General features: G+C 36.1%; 1 protein-coding gene across 13 annotated transcripts in view; it reads right to left on the minus strand.

Moving 5' to 3' along the window:
• The window catches only part of Magi2 (membrane associated guanylate kinase, WW and PDZ domain containing 2), a 1,248,503-nt gene that overhangs the window by 419,829 nt on the left and 804,837 nt on the right, over nt 1–23,837 (minus strand). For all 13 annotated transcript variants that reach the window (XM_048339896.1, XM_048339895.1, XM_048339899.1 and 10 more), the window contains 2 exons: nt 12,462–12,672; nt 741–820 (listed from right to left, as the gene is read on the minus strand). In XM_048339896.1, coding sequence (XP_048195853.1) covers nt 741–820; nt 12,462–12,672 — 291 coding nt within the window. The remainder of the gene's footprint in view (nt 1–740; nt 821–12,461; nt 12,673–23,837) is intronic.

The raw sequence follows: 23,837 nt of genomic DNA on the forward strand, positions 1-23,837 counted from the left end.
AAGCTAAAGCCTATGAATGTGGTCAATTAAACCATCGGCAGAACACACTATCATTCTAGCTAAATTCTAAGTTCTCTGTTAACATTTAATTCAATATCTAAAAAAGCATATTAGTTTAACAATGACAGAATTTTTTGTTCATCTAGTAATCTAAGTTATTTTTTTCTTCTTCACATGCACAGAAACACTCTATTTAAAAACAAGTTTGCCATATTTACACTGAGAACTGAAAAACATCAAGGATAATCTAATACATTCATGCAATTAGTTATTTTATTTATGTATGTACACACAAATTTGTAATACTGAATGTAATACAGAATGTTATGCCTTTGAACACAAAATCAGATATTATTGTAGTTCTACTACATTATATTGCTTTGCATTCTATCTGACTCCAGTGGAAATATCAGAGTGCTCATAGAGACATATTGCAAACAAAAAGTGCTTAGAAGGTGGTGGAAAGTCAGGCCGGGAGTTAAACAGAACACACGGAGATGACAGAGATGTGATATTCAGGGAAGAAAAGCAAACCCACATGGCCCTGATAAAATGCCATGTTAATTCTCTCTCCTATCTGAGCATTAACTATTACAGTTAGAAAACTGCTTCCAGTAGATTGTTTCTTTTGGTGAGACACACACGCACACACACACATACACACACACACACCCTCACATACACACTCTCACACATTCTCAAATGCATTGTTGAAACACCATAAAAACTTAATAACCTACCATTTTCTTTGCACTCTTCTGGAGGTTTAGCCTTTTTCGCAAGTCGTGGATCCAGCCATGATGTTGTCTTTGTGTTATGGCTGAAAAGAAAAGAGACCACTCTGAACAGACACATACTAAAACACATCAAGTGTATTCCTGAAGAAAAAAAAATAAGCGGGGTTAGTCCAACAAAATTGCAATCGATACACTTAATTTGCTTACTGGTTCTAAGTAGCCCTGAAGGAGGTGTAAGAGTAATTGTGCAAGGCAGCTGTAAATTTGGCAACCTCAGCTCCCTGTCCTCAAAGCAGCTATTTTTATTAAAATCAACTAGGATGTTGCCAAGTTAACCTCATTGAAAATGCAGAACTCATCCAGAGCAAAAGGAATTTATTACAAATACAGGACTCTCCAGTTGGAAGAGCACAGTCCACAGACTCTGAGACTGATTCCTGAGGTTTGCAAAAGCATTATTTTGCTCCTAAACCTGCCCTTTCCAGAAACAATTGCTGTTTGTTGTTGTTTTTAACTATGGAGCTAGAAGAGGCAGTACGAAAGTGAAGCAAATTATCACCTGTTCTTAGGATTTCTACTTTTTCTCCAGAAGTGATTAATAGCAATTTCATTAACTCACATTAAGCTCTCTTTCTCCTGAATATTTTCAACCAGCCAGGAAGGTAGCGAATAATGGATGGGATTTCTGGGAATTAATTAAAAAAAAACACCAAAATACTTTTTTTGTTTTTCTTCTGGGAAAAAATATTTTCATGTAAGTCTATTGCCAGAAAGCTAACAAGCCAAAGAAAAATGTTTTCTGGACTATGTCTTTTCTCTTTTTCATTTGTTTTGTTTGTTTTTCGTGTTTTGTACTGGTCCTAGGATTGAACTCAAGACCTAGGTGCTGTCTTTAATCTATGTCTGCTCAAGTCAAGTGCCCTACCACTTGAGCCACAGCTTTGGTTCTGGATTTCTTTTTAGTAGTTAATTAGAGATAAGAGTCTTACAGACTTTCCTGCTAAACTGGCTTGGAACCACATTCCTCAGATCTCAGCCTCCCAGTAGCTGGGATTACATACAGGGGTGAACCCCCACAGCTCAGTATAGGTGTGTTTCTCGAAGTGGGTCCAGCATCACCTACACTGGAAGTGAGTAATGCATTCTGGATTCTCACAGAACAACAAAATTATAATCTTCACCACTGTTAGGCAATCCGGGTGATTCATGGGCACCTTGTAATCCATAACAACCTCAAGCTATACCTAGGGTCTGAGTCCACCGAGGGACACATTAACAAGAATACAACATTTGTGAGGGCATTGGGAAAATAATGCGAAAAGTCACCATGTGGGAACATGTAAGGTTTGTACAAAGAAAACTCAGAAGGCCAGTCAATTAATGGGACATGAAGTGGAAGAAGGTAAAACAGGCTGGAAGAAGAAAATCCGGACCTGACAATCAGAGAACCTCGAGCACAACTATAAAGAGGTCAACCTGTTAATGATGATATAATTTCACGGCTTCTCATTTCTCGATGGAATTTAACTATATTTGAAACATAAGAGCCCAAAATACTAGCTTTGTAATTTGATAGAGCACTCCAAAAGAAAATCACTCTCAAAACTCTATAGCTTTTTGCAAACTTGAAGAGTTTAAATCCTCCTTCATGAGAGAATTTCAAACTAGAAATTAGGACAATGCAGCCCATCTTGATCATGGAAAACAAGTGTACTCAGTTCAAGGTGGTAAAACCCTCTTCATACAGCATCCCATCTGCCATGTGTAGACCTTTGAATACAGAGACTTGTGTGTGGATTATGAAATACCTACGAGTGAGAAAAATTCCCTTTTTTATTTCTGTATTTCATGTGTAACAAGGAGAAAATATTCTCCATAACTTTCCTCACCTTTATGAGTTCCTCCATGACAGGTACCTCTGAAAAGGGCCCTAACAATGGAATCAGATAAAGTCTGTGAATCTGAGCAAATAACAAAATCATCAGGAGGGCATGACACCTTTTCATTTCCCCAAATTTGACCTCTGTAAAGTCTTTTGGTACTTCATTACTAAGTTTTAGGAGGATATAAAGTATTTTGGACTCCTTTCTAGGATGTCAATGTGAGCTTGCCTTTTCTTAAATGAAGACTAGATATGCATGATGGATGGAGATTCTGACTATTCTGAATGAGGGAAAAAGAAGCCTGGATTCCATATTTGCCACTCACATTTTAGAGAAAGAAGGGGAAAAAACACTCGAAGTGCTCAGTATGTCCACACCTAATGCATGTGTGTTTTTATGTATGTGTGTGTATGTGTGTGTGTGTCAATGCACACATTTCTATAAGCTAAAGGAAAATATCAGAAGGTGGGAAGGGGAAATAAATGTCTTTTCTTTTTGCCACACCTCATTCTTCCAAATCTTCCCCTCTCTTTCTTGGAGAAAAGTAATTTCTAGTCCCTTCAGATTTATTCAGAAAAGCAAATACACTTATGGATAAATATTAAGGGACATTAGTATGCTACTACAGGGAGTCAAATTACCATTTCTATACCACACCACCATGGGTCTCTAATACTGGCTAATTTAGCAGAGAACTGTGCTTCCTAGCCTTTCTGAGTTTACAGAAAGCATTTCATTACAGAATGTATTTTTTTAGGTTGAACTCACATTAGCAGTGTGTCACTTTAATACATTTTGACAGATCGCGTCTCTTATAGTTAGCAGCATTTTTAGCTGTTCTCCAGAAATGATTCTGAAAGAAATGTGGGTAGTAGTTCCCTTCAGTAATTGTCTTAAATATCACATGAAGATATAGCACGGTATTTTTCAATACTAGTTCTCACCAGCTTTGTAATTTGCATGCTCCTCCAAGATGCCTTACAAAAGGGATATTTTTAATGCATTTGGGAGGCAACAGACAAAATAGCTTTCCCACTTCCCTTAAATTATGTATTTTTAAACCTTAATAATTTCATTTGAAAACAGGACTAAATGCTGGGCAGGAAAGTGCATATGAAATGGAATCATGGAGTGATTTTTTTTCTGTCTGTACATACCCTCAAATTTTGAGGAAATGCTTTCTTTTCACATCCAAGCTAGAGAAGATTCAGATGCACCTCAGTGTTCTATATCTTGCGAGGCGGTAAACACCCACAAACAACACAATCAGGAAATCCTAATTCTTTCTAATCTTAAATCATTTAACTGATATATATGTATGCATATATATTTGCAGGCTACATTTGCAAGGGAATATTTCTAGCTAAGAGGTGGAATATGTGTTTTCTAGAAACTTTGCATCCTAATAGTTCACTATTTTACATATTATTATGGCTACACCTAAGGGGATGATTACGAAAAAAATAAACACATGAAGAATAGTCAGTAGATGTTTAAGTTTAACCAGTGTTATTTAAAAATGACATTCCTTGGGATGACAATATAAAGTAAATGGTTTATTGATGTTTTTGTTGGTCATGGGGCTTAAATTTAAGGCGTGGGAGCTGTCCTGGAGCCTTTTTGTGCTCAAGGCTAACTTTGAGCCACAGATCCACTTCCCATGTTCTAGTGGTTAATTAGACAAGAGTCTCATAGACTTTCCTGCCCAGGCTAGATTTGAACTGTGATCCCCAATCTCAGCCTACTGAGTAGCTAGGATTGCAGGTATGAGCCACTAGCTGTCTGGCAATATCCTTATTTTTAAAGGTATATGTATTAATTAAATTTTATATTATAATCAATAAAGTCCTCAGCATGATTTTATTAATTGCAAAGACTTTATCTCCCTTCTGTATCATCCTTCCAAAAAGAACTAAGCAAGACAGTAATAGGGTATATGATGAACAGTGGAAGTTTCCTCTTTCAAGGACTCCCTTTATTCAAAGTTTCTTGTTATCTTATATTTGCACAGAGATAATACACATAAAAAAAAACTATTGTCAGTGACTTCTGTAGTAGTTAGTGGTTTCTAAATAATAGTCCTATGGTGTTTTATAATTCCTGATTAAATTTGCTATCATATAGCTTTACATGTACTTAGCAAACATTTTTAGATGTTAATGAAAAATACTGTTTTGGGTACCATGAATGTATGTTTCATATTATTTTACTAAAACCCTTACTCTATATTTGAGGATTACACAAGAATTTTGTGCAGGCCAAAGACAAAAAAATATATAAAAATTTAGAACACATTTACTCTTCTTGTTATACATATTGCAGAAAGTAAACTTAGTTCACATTTTGTGATTGTGAGCCATGTATGTCAAGCTTCGAATAAAAAAGCATTTATCTAGTGTTGCTGCATTCCATCAATCTGACTGTACAGTTCTTTTCATTAAGTTTTCCAAGTGTTTTATGTGATAAGTGCAAAGTTTCCAATGATTGCTGATGATGTACTTGAAACTTACAGGGAGGCAGAAACAAAACCAAAACCAAAACCAGAGTTGCTTTGTGTTTGTTTTGCTTATAAACAAATTCATCCTAGACAAAGATTTGGAAACCACGTCCAGCCATGGTATTTTTGACAGAGGTGATTTCCAGTTTCAAAAGCCTGCATTTAAAAATGTATTATTTCAGAGGACACTGTCCACTGCCATTGGCTAAGATGGGAGCGAACAAATAGGTTCTTGTTGTCTTTTTGAGTTTGCCAAAGCAATGGCTGTCTATTTGTGTCACTAAGTAAACTGACTCCCAAACAAAGGAGCAATTTAATGGGATTCCCCAAGGATGTCAATCTAGATTAACCCTGTGGCTGCTCTTCTCCATGGAACACTTAGACCCTAGAAGCATGAATTTCAGGCCTAGAACCTTCTTAAACAAATAGCATTTGTAATATAAAGGTTTACTTTGGCAAACGTTTGTTTATAAATTGGAGGTCTCCTGTGTCAGCATGGGAAGTGCTTTGTAGACTGTCAGAGCTATAGGACTTGGGGAATAAATGCCAATTTTGTGAAGCATTGCCTAATCTATTTAATGAGGATAAATCCGATGTTTTACAGGGTGGGAGTGATTTTTTTTTTTAAGTACCTAAAGTAGGACCCACAGTGCATTGATTAAGAGCAATAATCCTGGGGACAGAGCACATGCCATAAAAGCAGGAAACTTGTCAGCGTTGTTAACTATTAGAACTGGAATTCCATAGTTGGAAACTTCCTAGCACATAGCATGTGTCTAACATACATTTGCCCACTGAATAGAATCACTTCAATACAGGCCTTTTGGGAAAATAGTGATTTCTATAAGCTTCAGTTTTATGATGTGGAGATAAAATGAACAGAATATGAGTATTTAACATATTAGCTACTTTTGTTTACATCATCTGAACACAGTCTACAAGAGTGGGCATTCTATATATGTGACAACCAGCTTAAATTTACACTTACACTCCTCATTTGAATGTATAATAAATGTTCTGCTTATTTTGAAACATCACATTAATGAACATAATGTTATGAGTCAAAGAATCTACTGGCTATACACAAGATTATGCATTTGGTAGTCTTTGAGAATTGCTAAACAGAAGACATTATTACTATTTCAAAGTGTCTCTGCAAAGTGAATTCACTTAAAATTATGTTGTTCAAAAGTGCTTTATCAGATATTTGCCTTTTCCCATTAAGTATCATTGTAAATTATGAAGAAATCTGCTTTTATCATTCCTAAAAGAAGCAGTGTGAACAGTGTGAGAGATATGGATTGGCCCACTAACTCATCAGTGTTGAGAACAACAGTAATATAATCTCTTTCAAATGTCATAGAGCTCAATAAATATTTAAAAGTATTTGTGTATAGAAGATAAATACAATTACTTGTTACCTTAGATCAAAATACATTATATATATACACACATACACTCACATATATTTTGGTGGTACTGGGATTTGAACTCATGGCCTCCTGCTTGTTAAGCAAGTACTGTATGGCTAGAGTCATACCTCCACTTCTTTTTGTTTTTTAGGTGTGGCTTCGTTATTTTGCAGGGGCTTGCTCCAGGACTGAAACACTCCAACTCTTGAATAAGTGGGATTATAGGAATTACTATGCTCATACTTAAATTATGATGTTTTCAGTGTCCATTGCTCTTCCTCTCTTTAGACGTAAGTTTATAGAAATATCTTATACCAAGAACAAAACTTTTCTCCTTTGCTTCATTTATTCAGTTTTATGATGATCTCCATTTCAGAAGATGGATTTTAGTACCTGCTAGAGGAGACTTTTATTAGTCTGCATGAAAACCACAGTGTCTGAATCAGAAGAGAGCTCCTACTGACATTAGCCCATCTTCCATCATTGTCTCTAATTTTTCTTCATTTACCGTTCTCTAGTTTTACCTTCATCTTATGTCACTCTTTCTTTGTCAATATATTTAAGAAAATATTTTAATCTATTTACTAGTTATTTTCATGGTTTAAATTACATATTCAGTTTTATAATTTATAAGTAAGAAACAAGTGTGTGTGTGTGTATATATACTTGAAAATCATTAAGGGATTTTACCAAGAACCAAGAACCAGTATGTCTATGTAGTAATGGCGTAATGGCTCTGTTTGTTAACCCTCTTATTTCTGCATTGTTTTATGATGCTCTGTGCTAGCTTGACTTCCTTTAGGATGCCTCTAGGATACATCACTATCCAGTCTTACAGAAAATTCTTATTTCCAACTCTGCTCTCTCTTTCCATGCTTTCTCCTGCTGTACCAGATGTGTTTCCAGGGGCTTTTATGTTATATAGTTTGTTCACAAAGAATTTCTTGTGATAGCAACAGCAAAGTATTCCCAGGTGACTGATATTTGAAAGAAAGGCATATCAGTTTCCAATGTAGTTAAGAAAAGAAACATTCCAGAGGAGAGTGAAAGCAGACAGGATGGTGTAGAAACAAGAAGTAGATTACACATGTGCATGTGTGTGCACACACACACACACAATCTACTATGACACCTGAGCTCATCACACTGAGTCTTGAGATTCAAATGTAACCTTTACTGAGGATGGAAAGATAGGGCCACCATGAAAGCTGAGCCTAGACTACCTCCACTGTGATGAGCCTTTTAAATAGGTTCAACTCCCACTGCCTTAACTCCCACCTCCTATATTATTATCTTCCAACTGGAGTCATTTCTGCATAAATGAAATGATCGTTATTTTGTCTTAATTTTTAACCTCAACCAGTCTCTGGTCCTAATATTGCCATCCAGCCCTCCTTCCCTCTAGCATTAGAAAAAAGAAAGGAAAAGAAACAAGAAGTCAGGGCTGCCAATATGGCCTGGTGGCAAGAGCAGCTTGCCTCATATACATGAAGCCCTGGGTTCGATTCCCCAGCACCACATATATAGAAATGGCCAGAACTGGTGCTGTGGCTCAAGTGGCAGAGTGCTAGCCTTGAGCAAAAAGGAAACCAGGGACAGTGCTCAGGCTCTGAGTTCAAGCCCCAGGACTATCAAAAAAAAAAAACAAAAAACCCAACAACAACAACAACAAAAAGAAACAAGAAGTCCAAACAACAAGCAAACAAATCTGCCAATCTTCTTCTCACCCTTCCTCAAATATCAAGAATTTAGCAAAATAAAAGGTAAGATTTCCTGGATTTCACTAACTAATAAATACTTCTTTCCAAGGCTCAAGGAGTCTCCTTATCACACTTCACTCACCCAGAAACTGGGTCTATGTAAGAACAGTTCTGACACCCAGAAGCTATCTCTCCACATCATCGACATCTTATGTCTATGTTGTCTCTCCTTCCCTGTGGTCCCTCCTTTCATCATAGTGAGTCTATCCCAAGATTGTATGTGTTCTGACCAGCATTGAAAAATTCAGATATTGTTTATTAGTTATTTAGAACTATTTATCTATTTCCTAACTTGATAATAAATTTGACAGCAGGAACAAAGTCTTTGAATGCCAACACTAGCTAGCTGACAAGAATAATAGAATCACATTGCTAGATTTTGCTGCCTGGACAGAGCCTCATTCTTTACTGTATATACACATGGGACACAACTTCTGTCCTCCAAATCTCTTTCCTCAACAACTTTAAACCCTCACATGGTTAAAAATAGCAAAGGGCTGGGATGTAGCTCAATGACAAAGCACCTGCCTAACAGGCAACAAGAAAGTGCAACATCCTGGGTTTGATTCCCCAGTACCAAAAAAGAAAAGAACCCCCCCCCAAAAAAGGAGCAAAACTTCATTCACAATCACAAAGAAAACAGGTGTATTATGATTGTGCTATTGGAAATATTGTATGGAAACAATTCTTCCACCAACTTATGCCATTTCCTTTTATTATTTCCACATACTTTTGCTCACTATGTATTGCATAATTAAAATGCGTGCATCATTGGCTTCCCTCTTCTGCACATTCATTGTTCTGACTACAGTGGCAGACCTCATATCTAAGATTTATAGTTTGACTTCTAGTTTATAATGATGCCATGTTATCTTTACTCATCTCAAAACCACATGGCTAGAAAGATATATCTTCAGGATATTTTAGTTTGTGATGATTTATAAACCTCTATATAACTTCCAGTTAATTGATAAAGGATGGATACTTACCATCATTTACCATAATAAAATAACAAGAGATATGTTTTCAAAATACAATTCTTTTAAAAAGTATTTTAGAACATTTACTGAACGGTGAGAGCTAGCGATTCATTTTCTATAAAACACTGCATCTCTCTACCATGCTGGAGTCATGCAGAGCTCCGAGTAATTACCTGATTATGTATTCCCTTGGCCACATGTAGCAAAGCGTCCAGCTTCATGTGAGAATTAAATATTGGTATGTGGTAACATTTCAATTTCACAACTGACTTCTGCCCATGGAGATCTAAGTCAGAAAGCACTCTAGGTCAGGAATGAGAATCTACTTTTAATATTTTTTTGAAAAAAATTGTAGTTTATATATGTTTTATATACTGCCAATAATGAGAATGGCAGCTTCTATTATGACAATTTTCCTCTCTGAGACTTCTATAAACTTTCAAAAACCAGAGTGGCTGTGTAGTTATAATATTTTTGCTTTTTATTATTTCTAATAAACACTTTGGTTGCCTTATTCATTGCAACAATTTAATTTGGGGCCAAGATCTTCAACTGTGAAATTCCTTTGGAAAAATTGTTTTACTGAATGACACAACTGGACATCTATAATTGACAACAGCTAATTCTCAATGTCAAAATAACTACAGAATGAGAGCTTGGGGGCTCACGAGATGGAAATGATAGTATTTGAGGATATGGGAATATTAATTGTCCTTATTTGACTCATGTTCAATACATGTATCAAATTATAATGCTATATACCATAAACATGTAAAATAATTATGTTAATTAAAATGTTTAAGTGGTTCTACTAGAAATAAAAAGGAAGCTGGATAAAATATACTTGATTTTTTAAATTTTAGAATAGCATCTTGAGAGAATGAAAAATTAAATTGAGCATTATAAGGAGTTTAGTTCTAGAATTTCTGTTTTGTAAATAAGAAGGAAACATGGGAAAAAACAATAAAGTGGAGTTTAATTTTTAAAAAGGCACTAAAAGCTAACTACACAATACAAATTATTTTATTGACTTCTGACCCCAAAGTCAAATCCTTTAAATGTTTTCTCTTGTGACCATCGAATGTTTTAGCTGAAACAGATGTATCAGCCAGATCAGCCAGATGCTTGTGGTTCACACCTATAATTCTAGGTACTTGGCAGCTGAGATATGAGGATTGCAGTTCAAAGATAACCCACACAGAAAAGTTCATGAGGTTCTTATCTCTAATTAACAATTAAGAAGCTGAAGTAGGGAAGTGGTGGCTGAAGTAGAAGAATGCCAGCCTTGAGGGGAAAAAGTTAATAGACAGTTACAGGGCTGAGTTCAAAGCCAGTACTGACTGGCATGCAAAAACAAACAGCTGTATCCTACTGGAGACCCAAAGATGACAATACACTTTTATTTTTCCGGTCATGGGGCTTGAACCCTGGGCCACAGAGCCACATCTTGTTTTCTGTTTGTTAATTGGAAATAAGAGTCTCACAGACTTTCCTACATGGGCTTGGCTTTGAAGTTTGATCCTCAGATCTCAGCCTCCTGAGTAGCTAGGATAACGGGCATGAGCCACTGGCGCCTGGCAATAGAAGACATTTTTGCAATGTAGTTTAAACATCAGGGAACATCTCTGGGACAATGTGTGTGTGGATTCTTTTAATGGAGATGAGAGAGCTTTCCCCACAATCTTTAAAATGGTTCTAATTCAGTAATAATATATAGAGACTTCGCTTTTAACACCACACACCTGTCACCTCAACTTCTCAGGAGGCAGAGATCCATAGGGAGGATTCTAGGCTAACTGGTTCAGCCACTCTGGCAAGCAGTATGGAGATTCCTCAGAAGGGTAAATATAGAACTCCCCTATGACCCAGCAGCCCCACTTTTGGGTATCTATCCAAAAGACCACAAACAAAATCACAGTAAAGCCACCAGCACAACAATGTTCATCGCAGCACAATTTGTCATAGCGAGAATCTGGAACCAACCCAGATGCCCCTCAGTAGACGAATGGATCAGGAAAATGTGGTACATATACACAATGGAATTTTATGCCTCTATCAGAAAGAATGACATTGTCCCATTTGTAAGGAAATGGAAGGACTTGGACAAAATTATACTAAGTGAAGTGAGCCAGATCCAAAGAAACATGGACTCTATGGTCTCCCTTATTGGGAATAATTAGTACAGGTTTAGGCAAGTCATAGCAGAGCATCACAAGGCCCAATAGCTATAACCTTATGAACACCTAAGATGATGCTAAGTGAAATGAACTCCATGTTATGGAGACAATTGTTATATCACAGTTGTAACTACTTTCAACGTCCCATGTGTATCTGTAGCTTCTATTATTGATGATGTTCTTGTATTACCTTCCTGTGGTTGTACCTACACTATCTCTGTAATCTTATCTGAGTATATTGGAAACCGTGTATACTGGTATTGGAACTAGGAAATTGAAAGGGAATACCAAAATTGAGAGACACCAGGTAAAAAAAGACAAACAACTACAAAAGCAATACTTGCAAAACTGTTTGGTGTAAGTGAACTGAACACCTCAGGGGGAGAAAGGGTAAGGGGGAGGGGGCAGGGGGGTATGAGGGACAAGGTAACAAACAATACAAGCAATGTATCCAATGCCTAATGTATGAAACTGTAACCTCTCTGTACATCAGTTTGATAATAAAAATTTGAAAAAAATAAAATAAAGTATTTAAAACAGGAAAAAAAGAATTTAAAACAATTTCAAAAAAAATAATCCCAGCTCTGAGGGAAGTAGGAAAGTAGGAAAATGACAGTCTTAGGCTAGCCCTCAAACCTAACACCCTACATGAACAGTAACTAAAGCAAAAATGGTCTGGGGTTGTGGTTCAAATGGTAGAGTACTTTCCTAGCAAGTACAAAGTACTGAGTTCAGACATCAAAGCAAATAAGTAGAAAAATATAGATTTGTATTATTAGTCACTGCTATTATGGATTTTACAGTATAATTGTCTTCATCCATCCTTTGTTGTATGTGGCTGGATTTTAGGATCCTTAACTGTGTTGAGACAATATCCTATTATCTTCTCACAAAGAAGGAAACTATTACTAATACACTAGAACTCTTCGTCTTCTTCTGATATCACCATTTGCAACACCATATGTATCCTGCCATGATCTTTAGAGTCATGTTCTAAGGAATTCCTGCAACTCACTCAATGAAGTAGACTTCACCCTTCTCTGTGTAGGCCATTTCCCAGTTGTCAGGCAATGGATCTGAGTCCTCATTCTCCTCAGGTTTTGCTGGCTTTGTTTCATCCATCTGTTCCTTCAGCTCCTCAGGCTGACTATACACTGGTGCAGGATAAGGCTGGGAGGGTGTCTCCCCTGAGGCACCTGCACCCTTGTCTTCATGCTCGCTGGACTCTGTAAGGACAAGAGCATGTGGTTAGTCACTCCAGACTAAGAGACTCAGGAAGGAAAGGATACACACAGACTCAGATAATAAGTGCCCGGAAAGTAGTAGGAAAGGCTTTGGAAAACACATAATTATAAGCAGCTCTGAAAATCTTCACTAGGTCAATTTAAAATCTCCTCTCACTTGTCTTGTCTATCATTCCACTAATTATTGTTGTTTACTGAATTCGAAATTTGAAGGTTAAAATGTTAAGGATCATTTCTGAACACAGGTACAATAGGCAGAATAATGACAACCTAAAGATATTATGTCTCAGCACCAAAACATGGGAGTGTTAGCTCACATGGCTAGACAAGATCTGCAGATGACAGTAAATTGAGAAACCTGAGATGTTTGTTATTTGTTTATTTAGTCATGTATACAGACTTAAACTCAGAGCTTCACACGCCTACTTTTTCCTCATTTTGATTGAAATTAGTGATTTGCCACATGAACCACAACCTTTACTTCTGATTTTTTGATGGTTAATTGGAAATAAGAGTCTCTTGTATTTTTCTGCATGGGCTGCCTTTGAACCAAGATCCTCAGATCTCAGCCTCCTGACTGGCTAGGATTACAGGTGTGAACCATCTGAATGGAGCATTGTTTTTAATTATCCAAGTGGATTTGCTATAATCACAAAGGTTCCTAAAATCAGAAGCGAGAGCAGGGAACAAGAATCAGGAGACGTGATTATGAAAGAATGCCCAGGACTGTGGTGCAGGACCACAAGTAAGAAAACATGGAAGATTCTAGCCATGTGACAACGTGGAGAAATGGCTTCTTCCCATTTTGGTTTGAAACTCCAGAAGGAACACACATGCAATCCTTTGTGTGTAGTCCATGAGATCCAGATTAGATTTATAACATGAAGAACTACAACCTAATACAGCTGGATTGTTTTAAGCCACTAAATTTGTGGCCATTGGCCATAGCAACAATAACAAACTGATAGAAACCCATGCCTTAGGGGAAATGATAGCAAGCCTGGACAGATCCAGGAAACAATAAGTAGACAGTTGGAGTTATACGATGGTGAAACGACACCCATGAGACCCATGAGAAATAACAATAAATGGAGGACATTTTACCTATAGTGAAGTACTTGTGTTTGCATTGATCTTGAAGCCAGATTAACGAAAGTTGCAGACCCACAGACATATGTAGTTGAAATGAACGTACTGATGTTAAAAAGTAACATTTGCAGCCTCCACAATGAAGAAACAGGATTATTTATAGGAAAAAAAGAACCAAAGAGTAAAGAACTTTCATCTGTAATATTCTAAACTCAAAGAGAGAAAGTGTAATTAATATGATCCTGAATGAAACAAGGACAGTAACCCAAGTACTGAATGTAGCTAATATATGATTTGTCTGTCTTGGAAAAGAAAGCACGTTTTATTTTATTTTGTTTTGGTTTTTAAAATTTTTCTAGGAAGACACTTTTAACATGAAAAGTTCTTAATTACATATCGTACCTAAGGAGAACATTTTGAGAATTATTATGCCCATATCATGATAATCATAATAAGAGCATAATCATAGTAAGAGCTAAGATATCAAAATAAAGGGATAAAAACAACATTCACATATACTACATATACTCTGATTCAAATATATTTAAGAATATATCTCCTAAAAATAAAAGCATTGTTTTATATATAAGGATGTCTATGTAATAATATTACTGCATTATCATTTATAATAATTATTGAAAATTATATGAATGCCTTTTAATGAGAATATGTGTAAATCATTTGTGCTTATCATTACAATATAATTATATAGATATAGATATAACAATAGATCCCCAGATCTATCAATGCCAGAAAGGCATTTATAACTATTTATAACTATAACTGAAGAGTAATGTAATTTTCAGAATAATGTGTGCTATTAATCATCTTTTATATATAAGCGAGCATCAAGGTTTCTTAGGTATAAATTTATAGTGTCATGTATATATACATGTATGTATATAATTTTTCACACATTTATAAAACAGGAAAATATTTTGGAAGGATGTACAACAGATTTTTCAGCTTCATTTATCTCAAGACAATAAATTTCAATGGCAATGAGAGACTTTTTCTTGCCTTTTCATTCATTGGCTATTATATTTATAGCCTCAGAAGCTATAACAATAACTTAAATTGTGAACTTAAAATGGGATATCATCTTTATGTAGGAAGGAGGAAACATGAGAAGGTACAATTATTCTCTTTACATTCTATTTGCTGTGGCTTATTACATTATGTAAGTATAAATAGATGGGTCATCTGAGCACTATGTTGCATTGAAAAGTTAAAATGCAAAGTCAGGTTGTGGACACATTCACCTAGTTTACATTCCCTTAATCACTATTTGCTGGGCATCCCATTTATACCTGGTACTGAGGCAGCAGGATGAACTATGGAGGTCTGATCCTTGCTTTTTTGGAACTCAAAATATGCAATGTACCTTAATTGTGACAAGAGGTGACTGAAAAGAAAAATGGGATCTTTTACACAATCATTCACCTAATCTCATATAGCCAAAGAAAGCTTCTTTTTCAATGTGCTATCAAATCATTGACTCCTTTTATAGAGAGGTGAAGTAGAAATACATAAACAAGAGTTGGATTAGGCAGGGACTAATTTATTAGGCCTTTGTACCTTGAGAACATCCAGATGGTATTGGTAAGTCTTCCTCAAGAGAATGAGAAAATCAGATCATTCATTTTCTGCAAAGGTTCCCTTAACTTCTAGGGATTGGAAGAAGGCAGGAGTAGGTGTTTTCACACCAGTGGTAAGCTATTTTTGTGCAGCAGACAAGAGACAGTTGTCATGGAGATTGAGAAGAGTGGATTGACAAAATGTTTAGTCTAGAATTTCATGTGATTTTACAAAAACGAGACAAATAAGGATAAAGGAGAAGTCCAGGTAACACTAATGTGTGATGAACCCACTCCCTGGGATAGGAGCACGGTAGGAAGGCAGGGCTCTGTGGGTGAGGATGAGTGTGTATGTCCTTTGGGCATACTAAGTTAGAGCCTATGCCAAGCCCATAGTGGAGGCATCAAGTAAGAAAGTTCTTGTCTGGAGAGGATCAACTTGAAAGACCACAGCAGATGGCTGGATTAGAATATAATTTAATCCAGTAGCAAATGAAAATGCCAAGAGAGACTGTGCGAAATGGAAACTCTCAACATTTACCAGTCAATGAAAGAAGGAGATGAAGATGACAGCCATGGAGTACTAGTACAATCAGCCGACCTTGGGGCTGTAATAAAGGGCAATGTGAAGGAAACAAACTTGTGAACAGTCCAGTGAGGTTCAGACATAAAGTCTATAGGAATCAACAACTCAGTGGTCACTGCCAATGTTAGCTGCCAGTTATGATGGAGTAAGAGAAGAAGCCAAATTAGAGTGGGTTAAAATACAAGGAAAGAAAATTGTGAGTCTAAGGTCGGAGGATCCTGGTTCCAGACCAACCCAGGCAGAAAAATCTGTGGGGAACATCTTCTTAACCCCTAGGTAGATTCGATGCCCAGTGCCTGTTATCCTAAGCTATAAAGGAGGCTAGGATTTAGAGGATTCAGATTCTAGCCCAGCCCAGCAAGAAAAGTCCATGTGACTTCATCTCAGCAAAAGAAGCTGTGTGTGGTTCACATGCCACCACATGCCACATCGTTCTTGTCAGCAATAACGGGAAGCCTAAAACATTTCTGGATGGAGAATAAGGGCCTCTCTGAACTATAATCAGGAGACAGATTGCTGGAGATATAGCTCAGTAGTAACATACTTGCTTAGCAAGTGTGAGGCCCTGAATTCAAAACCCCAACAGCCATAAATATAATATGTGCACATGAAATATATTGTCTATTTTGATATTACATATTATATATTATGTAATACAAAATTATATATATATATAATGGAGAATTACTGAAGTTATGGGAAAAATAATTTCCTACCATTATATCATACTATTATGTTCTCAAGAGAAACATGAGATATCTTCTTAAAATGTCTAGTCTTTTCTTCTTCTTGGAGTTATTATGGAAGCTTGAACTCAGGACCTCATAATTTCCAGTTCACTTCTTGATGCTCTGACACTTGAGTCATGTTTCCAGCCTAGCTTTTTGGTCTTTTTTCCTTTCGGGGGAAAAGGGTGGACTCTCGGAGATTTTTCTTCCCTGGTTGGCTTTAGACCATGGTTCTACAGATCTCAGCCTCCTACGATTACAAATAGGAGCTACCTATATCAGTGGCTCATTTCTTTATTCTTACTTAAATTGGTTGCTGAATTAGCAAATATGAATTTGGAAAGCTCTAAAAGGAGAGAAAAACAATCCTTTTGACTAGGATATCTAGAGTTGGGTCAAGAAGGGAGCAATGAATATCCCTTTTCCCCTTCATCGTATTAAGAAAATATAAATGAGAGAAATGATGAGCCACAGCACTCCTACATGTATTCTTTATAAAGGGGTGTAGTTTACAATGGGAGTCAAGGGCTTCTGGTAGAACCTAGAATAAATCTAATTTTTCTGTTGGCAGTACTGAACCTGGAAAAGTCTTCCATGCAGGAGCAGAATCTATTTCCTAAAGAGCAAACTAGAATGTTTAGTTAGACAAAGTAAAAGAGAAATTGCCCAACCAGCACTAGATTATCCTTCAAAAGCCTGCCACTCAGGTCAGTTACTCCATCCAGCATCTCAGACACGAAGCCCATGTTGTTGAATTCAAGATCCACATGGACATTTAAGGCAACCTTGGAGGGGACTTGCCCCCTGGAAACTACAATGTGAACTCTGATAAATGATCCTCAATGACACTTAAGAGTTACATGGAGAGATACTGAACACAACAGCCAAAGGAATGTTGTGCTTAACAGTCAGAGAGAGGAGCTAGCCTTAATTTTTTTTAGGAGAAAATAGGTATAATTGTTTGGCTTTATACACATTTATTGAGAGCTTGATATAAGCCATGCAGTAAGTTAGGCAATAGGAAATCAGAGATAGTGGTCTAAATGGTATGGAATATTTTACTAGGGCTGTCAATAAAAGATTACAAAGTGGCTGAAAAGACTTGTATTGTATCATAGTTCTGGGAACTGAAGTCCTAAATCAAAGTGTTGGCAGGGCCAGATCCTTCTGGAAACACAAGTAATGACCTGTTTCAGGCTTCACTTTGGTTTGACTAGTTCTTTGAGGTGGGGAACTCAAAACTTTAATCACATGAAAGTCTGTCTGATTGTCTAATTGTTCAAAGGAAGGAATATGTCCAACTGTTCCCTTGAGTAATGATTCTCATCACATGGGATCAAAGATTCATTCTACTCAATATGGCGCATCTGAATTAAGTATGTCCACAATAGTCCTCTTTCTGAGAAACCCTTGGTTTTGACTTCATATAGATGTTTTAGGGGACACTTGAACTCATAGAGTGATATGTCAGACGAGTTTACTCTGATATTCATGGAACCAACATTTACCATCTTTGGGACTGCAAATGACTATTTCCATGCAACATCACATTGGTTCTTCACAGTGATCTGTCATATTATTTGTCATTAGTCACCTGCTGATGAATAAGGACAGCATGTTAACTTTGCTGCAGTTTGGATATGATGTCATTCTTTTAAATTTCATTTAAGCCTTTAAAATATATGTTGGTCATTATATAATTAAGCCAGAAATTAACCACTAGGAAGAGAAGGGACTTAGAATAATAAACTGAGAGAAAGAGGTGGATTTTGAATTCCAAGAAACAGGGCTTGTCTCTACCATTCTTCCTAGTACCTCCAGCTCTGGGAGTTGGGATTAGAAATATATGACCACTACATCTGAAGGAAAGTAAGATGGGATACAAAAGACACATTTGCTCACCCATGTTTTCACTATTCACACTACCTCAACTATGGGAGTAGCCTAGCTTCTCTGTAACTAATGAATGGGTAGTGAAAATGTGGTACATATATGTAATGAAAGACTATTTAGCTACAAAGAAGAAGAAAATTATGCCATTTGCAGAAAAATGGGTGTTTCCTCTCATATTTATTTACTTTTGCCAGTCCTGGGGCTTGAACTGAGGGTCTGGGCACTGCCCCTGTGCTTCTTTTTGCTCTAGGCTAGTACTCTACCACTTGAGCCACAGCAACTCTTCTAGCCTTTTCTATTTATGTGGTACTGAGGAATTGAGGAATTGAGGTTAGTATGGTTAAAGTAGAATTCATTGCATATTTGACATATCACAATGAAACCTCTCTGAACAATTAATATAGACTAGAAGAAGTGAATGGCAGGCAGGTTCTGTTGGTGGGCTACCAAACGGGGAGGGAGGGTAGAGGAGAGGATAAAGGAGAATAAATATGGTCAAAGTATGTTATATTAATGTAGGAAAACAGAACATTGAAGCTTGTTGTAATTGTTTGAAGGGGAAAGGGAGAGAGAAGGGACAGGAGTGGAGAGGTGAATATGATGGGGTATATTACAGGCGTGCATTGAAATAGGAATGAAAGTAGTATTGAAATCCCTTTGTACTGCCAGTATAGCTAATAAAAAAACCAAATTATGAAAAGAGAGAAGCCAGGTGCTGGGGGGCTCATGCCTGCAATACTCAGAAGACTGAGATCTGAGGATTGCAGTTTGAAGCCATCCCAAGTAGGAAAGTCTGTAAGACTCTTATCTCCAATAAACTACTCAGAAAAAGCCAGAAGCAGTGCTGTGGTTCAAGTGGTAGAGTGCTAGCCTTGAGCACAAAGAGGCTCAGGGACAGAGTCCAGGCCCTGAGTTCAAGCCCTGGATAGGGTGAATGGATAGGGAGGGAAAGAGAACCTATGTGGTGATGTGGTATAGAATCCAAGGACTATTTGAATTCTAAGGCTAGAGCAACATGAAGCTATTTCTTGTTTAGAAGGTGGTCATGTAAAAATGTCCTTAATTTTGACTTCTAAGACTTATTTCTCAGTACCAGTACAACTTTATTGTAAGCCTAAAAATCTTCCTTAGGGACATAAATTTCTGTTTTTCCTCAAGATGCTCAAAGCTAAAAATGAACCAAACTTGTCAAGCACAGGTATTTTTACGTACTTCACATTTCATTTTTATATCACTTAGATATCTTACAAACTAAAGCAAGAATTATTTTTTTTGAACTAACCATCGAAACAAGAGTACTTCAATGTAGAAGGAATACCTCTTAAGGAATAATAGTGAGAAAGAAAATCTCCCCAGGACCAATACTTAAATTTCCCAGAATTTCCATAGAAATATCAAGACAAATTTAAAGTACAAAGTCTTAGAAACAATGTCCAATGAAATCATATCTTCCTATACCTTTAGTTTGTGAAGAATTAAGAAATATAATTTCTTAGTCTTTCTTAATCTAAGGGTTTTGTTGGATTGAAGAAATATTTTCCTTTTTTCTGTAAGAAGGCAGAAGGGCTCAGAAATCTGTAAAAATATAGGGACAAAAAGGTATTTAATTGGGAGAGAGTAAACTATATCTACTTTGCATTCCTTACAAATTCTATAGCTCCAATTCTTCCTAAAGTTTTGATATGAGAAAAAATGTGCATAGCAACTATTCCATTTGCTTACTGTTTTTGAATTCCCCATTTATCTTAGATGTTAGAAAAAGGATAAATCAGAATGCCAAGGTTTTTAATGATCTCATCCAGCTTCATTAAGGAATAACCAGAAACTAAGACAAATCCATTTCAAGAATAAAGCTACCTATCCAATATTTCCCATATTTTAATTTAATGGTTCTTATATATTGTGAATGTAAAGCTTCTTATACTACCATGTTTTGAAATCAGAAAGTAATGAAGGACTTTCTTATTCTAGATAGGACTTTGTTGATTTTATTCCTCTGAACTATCACACAATTTGAATATTGCCCTGTGAAAAAAACTTTTTTTCTTCTTGCCTTTTTTCTCATCTTTATATGTTTTTTTCTTCTTGCTTTTCTTTCTTTGGAAGTGAAAATGGATGAAGAACCTCAAGTTCAGAGGTAATGAGATTGAGGACCGTATTTTAGATTGAGAAGGAAAGAGAATAGGATCATTTAAAAAGGATAATTAAAAATAAATATGACTTTCCCTTTAACAATTCACAGACTGCAACCAACACTATCCACAGGAAGCAGTCAAAAATAATTGCTAATGGTTTGGATTTCTCTTTCACAGTGTGAAGTTGAAGAAAGTGTAGTCAGTCTGTGCCTACCTCAATTTCCCTAATGGAGATAATAGCCTCACTTATTTATCAGGACTATAACTCACATGTGTATAAAGCCCTTAGTAAACTAGTATAATACAGTGTTGTACACTGTTATTAGTTGTGCTACTTTGAGCTTTAAGCAAATTGAAAAATTAAATAAATAAAGTAATCCAAATTTTTCTGTCTATAGAAACAAGTAGTATGGGAAAATGAGGTCAAAATTCCAATGGATATCCTACTAACTTAAGAAAAGTGAGGAAAGGGGGTGGAATGGAGAGAAGAGTGAGAATGTTCAAAGGAGAGATATGAGGAGCATTATATTCACAAACTGCTTTGTTGAATGGCACCTTCTTAGTACGACTACTTAAACATTGAAATAAGAAGCCAAGAACACAACAAAAACAATAAAAAGAAGTATGGCCATTTTTCTAGAATATTTAGGCCTTTTCTTTAAAAAAACAACACTACAAGTGTGGAAAAAGGATATACATAAAAGTATTTCTTCTATAAAAGATGATTATAAAACGAATTGAGTTTTTCCCCTCCCATCTGAGTCATGCAATAGGATTTGTTAACTGTGAAAAAAAAAATCTGAGAAAACATACATTTCCCCTATATTTTCTAATATTTTACTAGAGTTTTATGTTTGTTCTTTCTGGGTACTAGGGGCTGTGACTGAACTATGATCTTGGCATCGTTTTGGCATTGTTGAAGGGACTAATTTAGAGAAGAATCATAGGCTCCCCCTGTCTTATCTGAGCCCATGGCTTAGTGTCCTCATATGTCTTTGGGGAAACTCTGACTTTGAACCTGCACCATGGTGTGTATGGTGGGACCTGAAGATTTTCCAGTTTCTTGCAACCTAACAACCCCATTAAGAAGTACATCCATTACATCGATCCAAGGTTTTATTTTGTTTAGTGGTGGGAGGATCTTTACTGCGGTGCTCAGTGCAGAAGTGCTTCATCTGAATGGTAGGTAGTCTCTTGTATACAATTTGTCACTCCAGGGTTAATAGTTAGATAAAAGAAAGCTAATCCTGGAATCATTATCTCATGGAAAATTATGATTATTGAGTGCTATCCTATTTATAAAACAACCTGATGCTTGTAATCTTATATAATTGATTTTTGATAATAACCATGTGTAGATTCTATTTTAATAATAAAAAGTAGAGAGCACTCTGTCTTCAAGAACCAGGCAATCCAAGCAAATCAGGGTGGCACACTTAAAAATTTCTCTACTTTTACCAAAGTTTCTAACATGAGAAGGGGAATTACAACTGCCAACTTGTTTGTACATTGTGTGAGTAGTGATTTTTTTCTTATCATCTAACTAATTGCTTTTTAGATGTACTAAAATATGTACATGCTATGAAATTGCAAAGGAGGAAAAGAGTTTAAAGAAGGTCTACCTCCTGCTTCTATTCTCAGTGCTTCAGAATGCTAGCTGCTGCAAAATTTTCTCTGCACCCTGTATAGTACATATTTTCTATGCATATACTTCAGAAATGTTCTTTGCATACTGCTTACTATATTCAATTGGTAGTTTTGAAATTTAGGATTCATTCTTTTAAAAGCATTGTGAATTCTTCATCCTAAGATCTGAGATAAATACTTAAACATGGTGGCATATATATATATATATATATATATATATATATATATATGTTTATAAACCAATATAACTTTTTGAAATTCAAATAAATATTTTCCCTTATTCTTTGAGGCCAGGAAAGAAATACAAGTCTAGAATACAATATTAGAATTAGGGAAAGCTAGTGCAATGATGTTTGAAATGATACATCAATTGAGGAGGCAGAAATGATTTCTATGAAGAAATGATTTTTACCATTTATTAAAAAATGAATCTCATCTATTCAGGGAGCTAGCTAGGGAAATGTAAATTACTAAGAAGGCATACATAATTCTTGGAGATTTAGAGATATTTCACATATATCTAAGACCCACAGTGATCTATAAATTGTGCAGAGCATAAAAGAAAAATAAAGAAAAACATTTTTAAATGTTTAAGGAACATGAGTAGGTAATGGTAGGGAAAATATTTCCAGAGACACAAAATCTAAATCGAAGGGCTGGGAATATGGCCTAGTGGCAAGAGAGCTCGCCTCATATACATGAAGCCCTGGGTTCGATTCTCCAGCACCACATATATAGAAAACGGCCAGAAGTGGCGCTGTGGCTCAAGTGGCAGGGTGCTAGCCTTGAGCAAAAAGAAGCCAGGGACAGTGCTCAGGCCCTGAGTACAAGCCCCAGGACTGGCGAAAAAAAAAAAAAAATCTAAATTGAAAAGAATTAGGAGAGAAGATTATTAGAGGAAAATACTTCCCATTACCAGGGTAAAAGAGTGACCTTAATTACTAGTCTGCTTCTTCTATTTAATTTTTAACAGTTTAACAAAAATAGAATGGAATAATGGCAATAATAATTATCATAGCTCTGAAACTATGTATGCTTTGTGATTTTCATAATGTAATGAATTTCAAAGAAATTTTTCATATGGGAACATACCCCTTAAGTTCTCAAGAAACTTTAAAGGAAACATATACATATGTACATAGGTATAATAGATGTAAAAGCATGTAATATATACATATTATATCTAATACATATAACATATATGTATGTATCATAGTAGGATCTAGGTATCAGTGGCTCATGCCTGTGATCCTAGCTGCTCAAGACGCTGAGATATGAGGATCACAGTTTGAAGTCAGCCTGGGCAGGACAGTTCATGAGACATTTATTTTCAATGAACTACTCAAAAAAGTCAGAGGTACCACTGTGGCTCAAGTGGTAGAGAGCTAGCCTTAAGCACAAAGAGGCTTAGGCCCTGAGTTCAAGCTCCAGGTTCAGCAAAAAAAAAAAAAAAAAAGTAAATAAATAAAGTAAGATAAAATAAAAAAGAAAG

Source organism: Perognathus longimembris, chromosome 2, assembly GCF_023159225.1.
Source record: "Perognathus longimembris pacificus isolate PPM17 chromosome 2, ASM2315922v1, whole genome shotgun sequence".
NCBI lineage: Eukaryota > Metazoa > Chordata > Mammalia > Rodentia > Heteromyidae > Perognathus > Perognathus longimembris.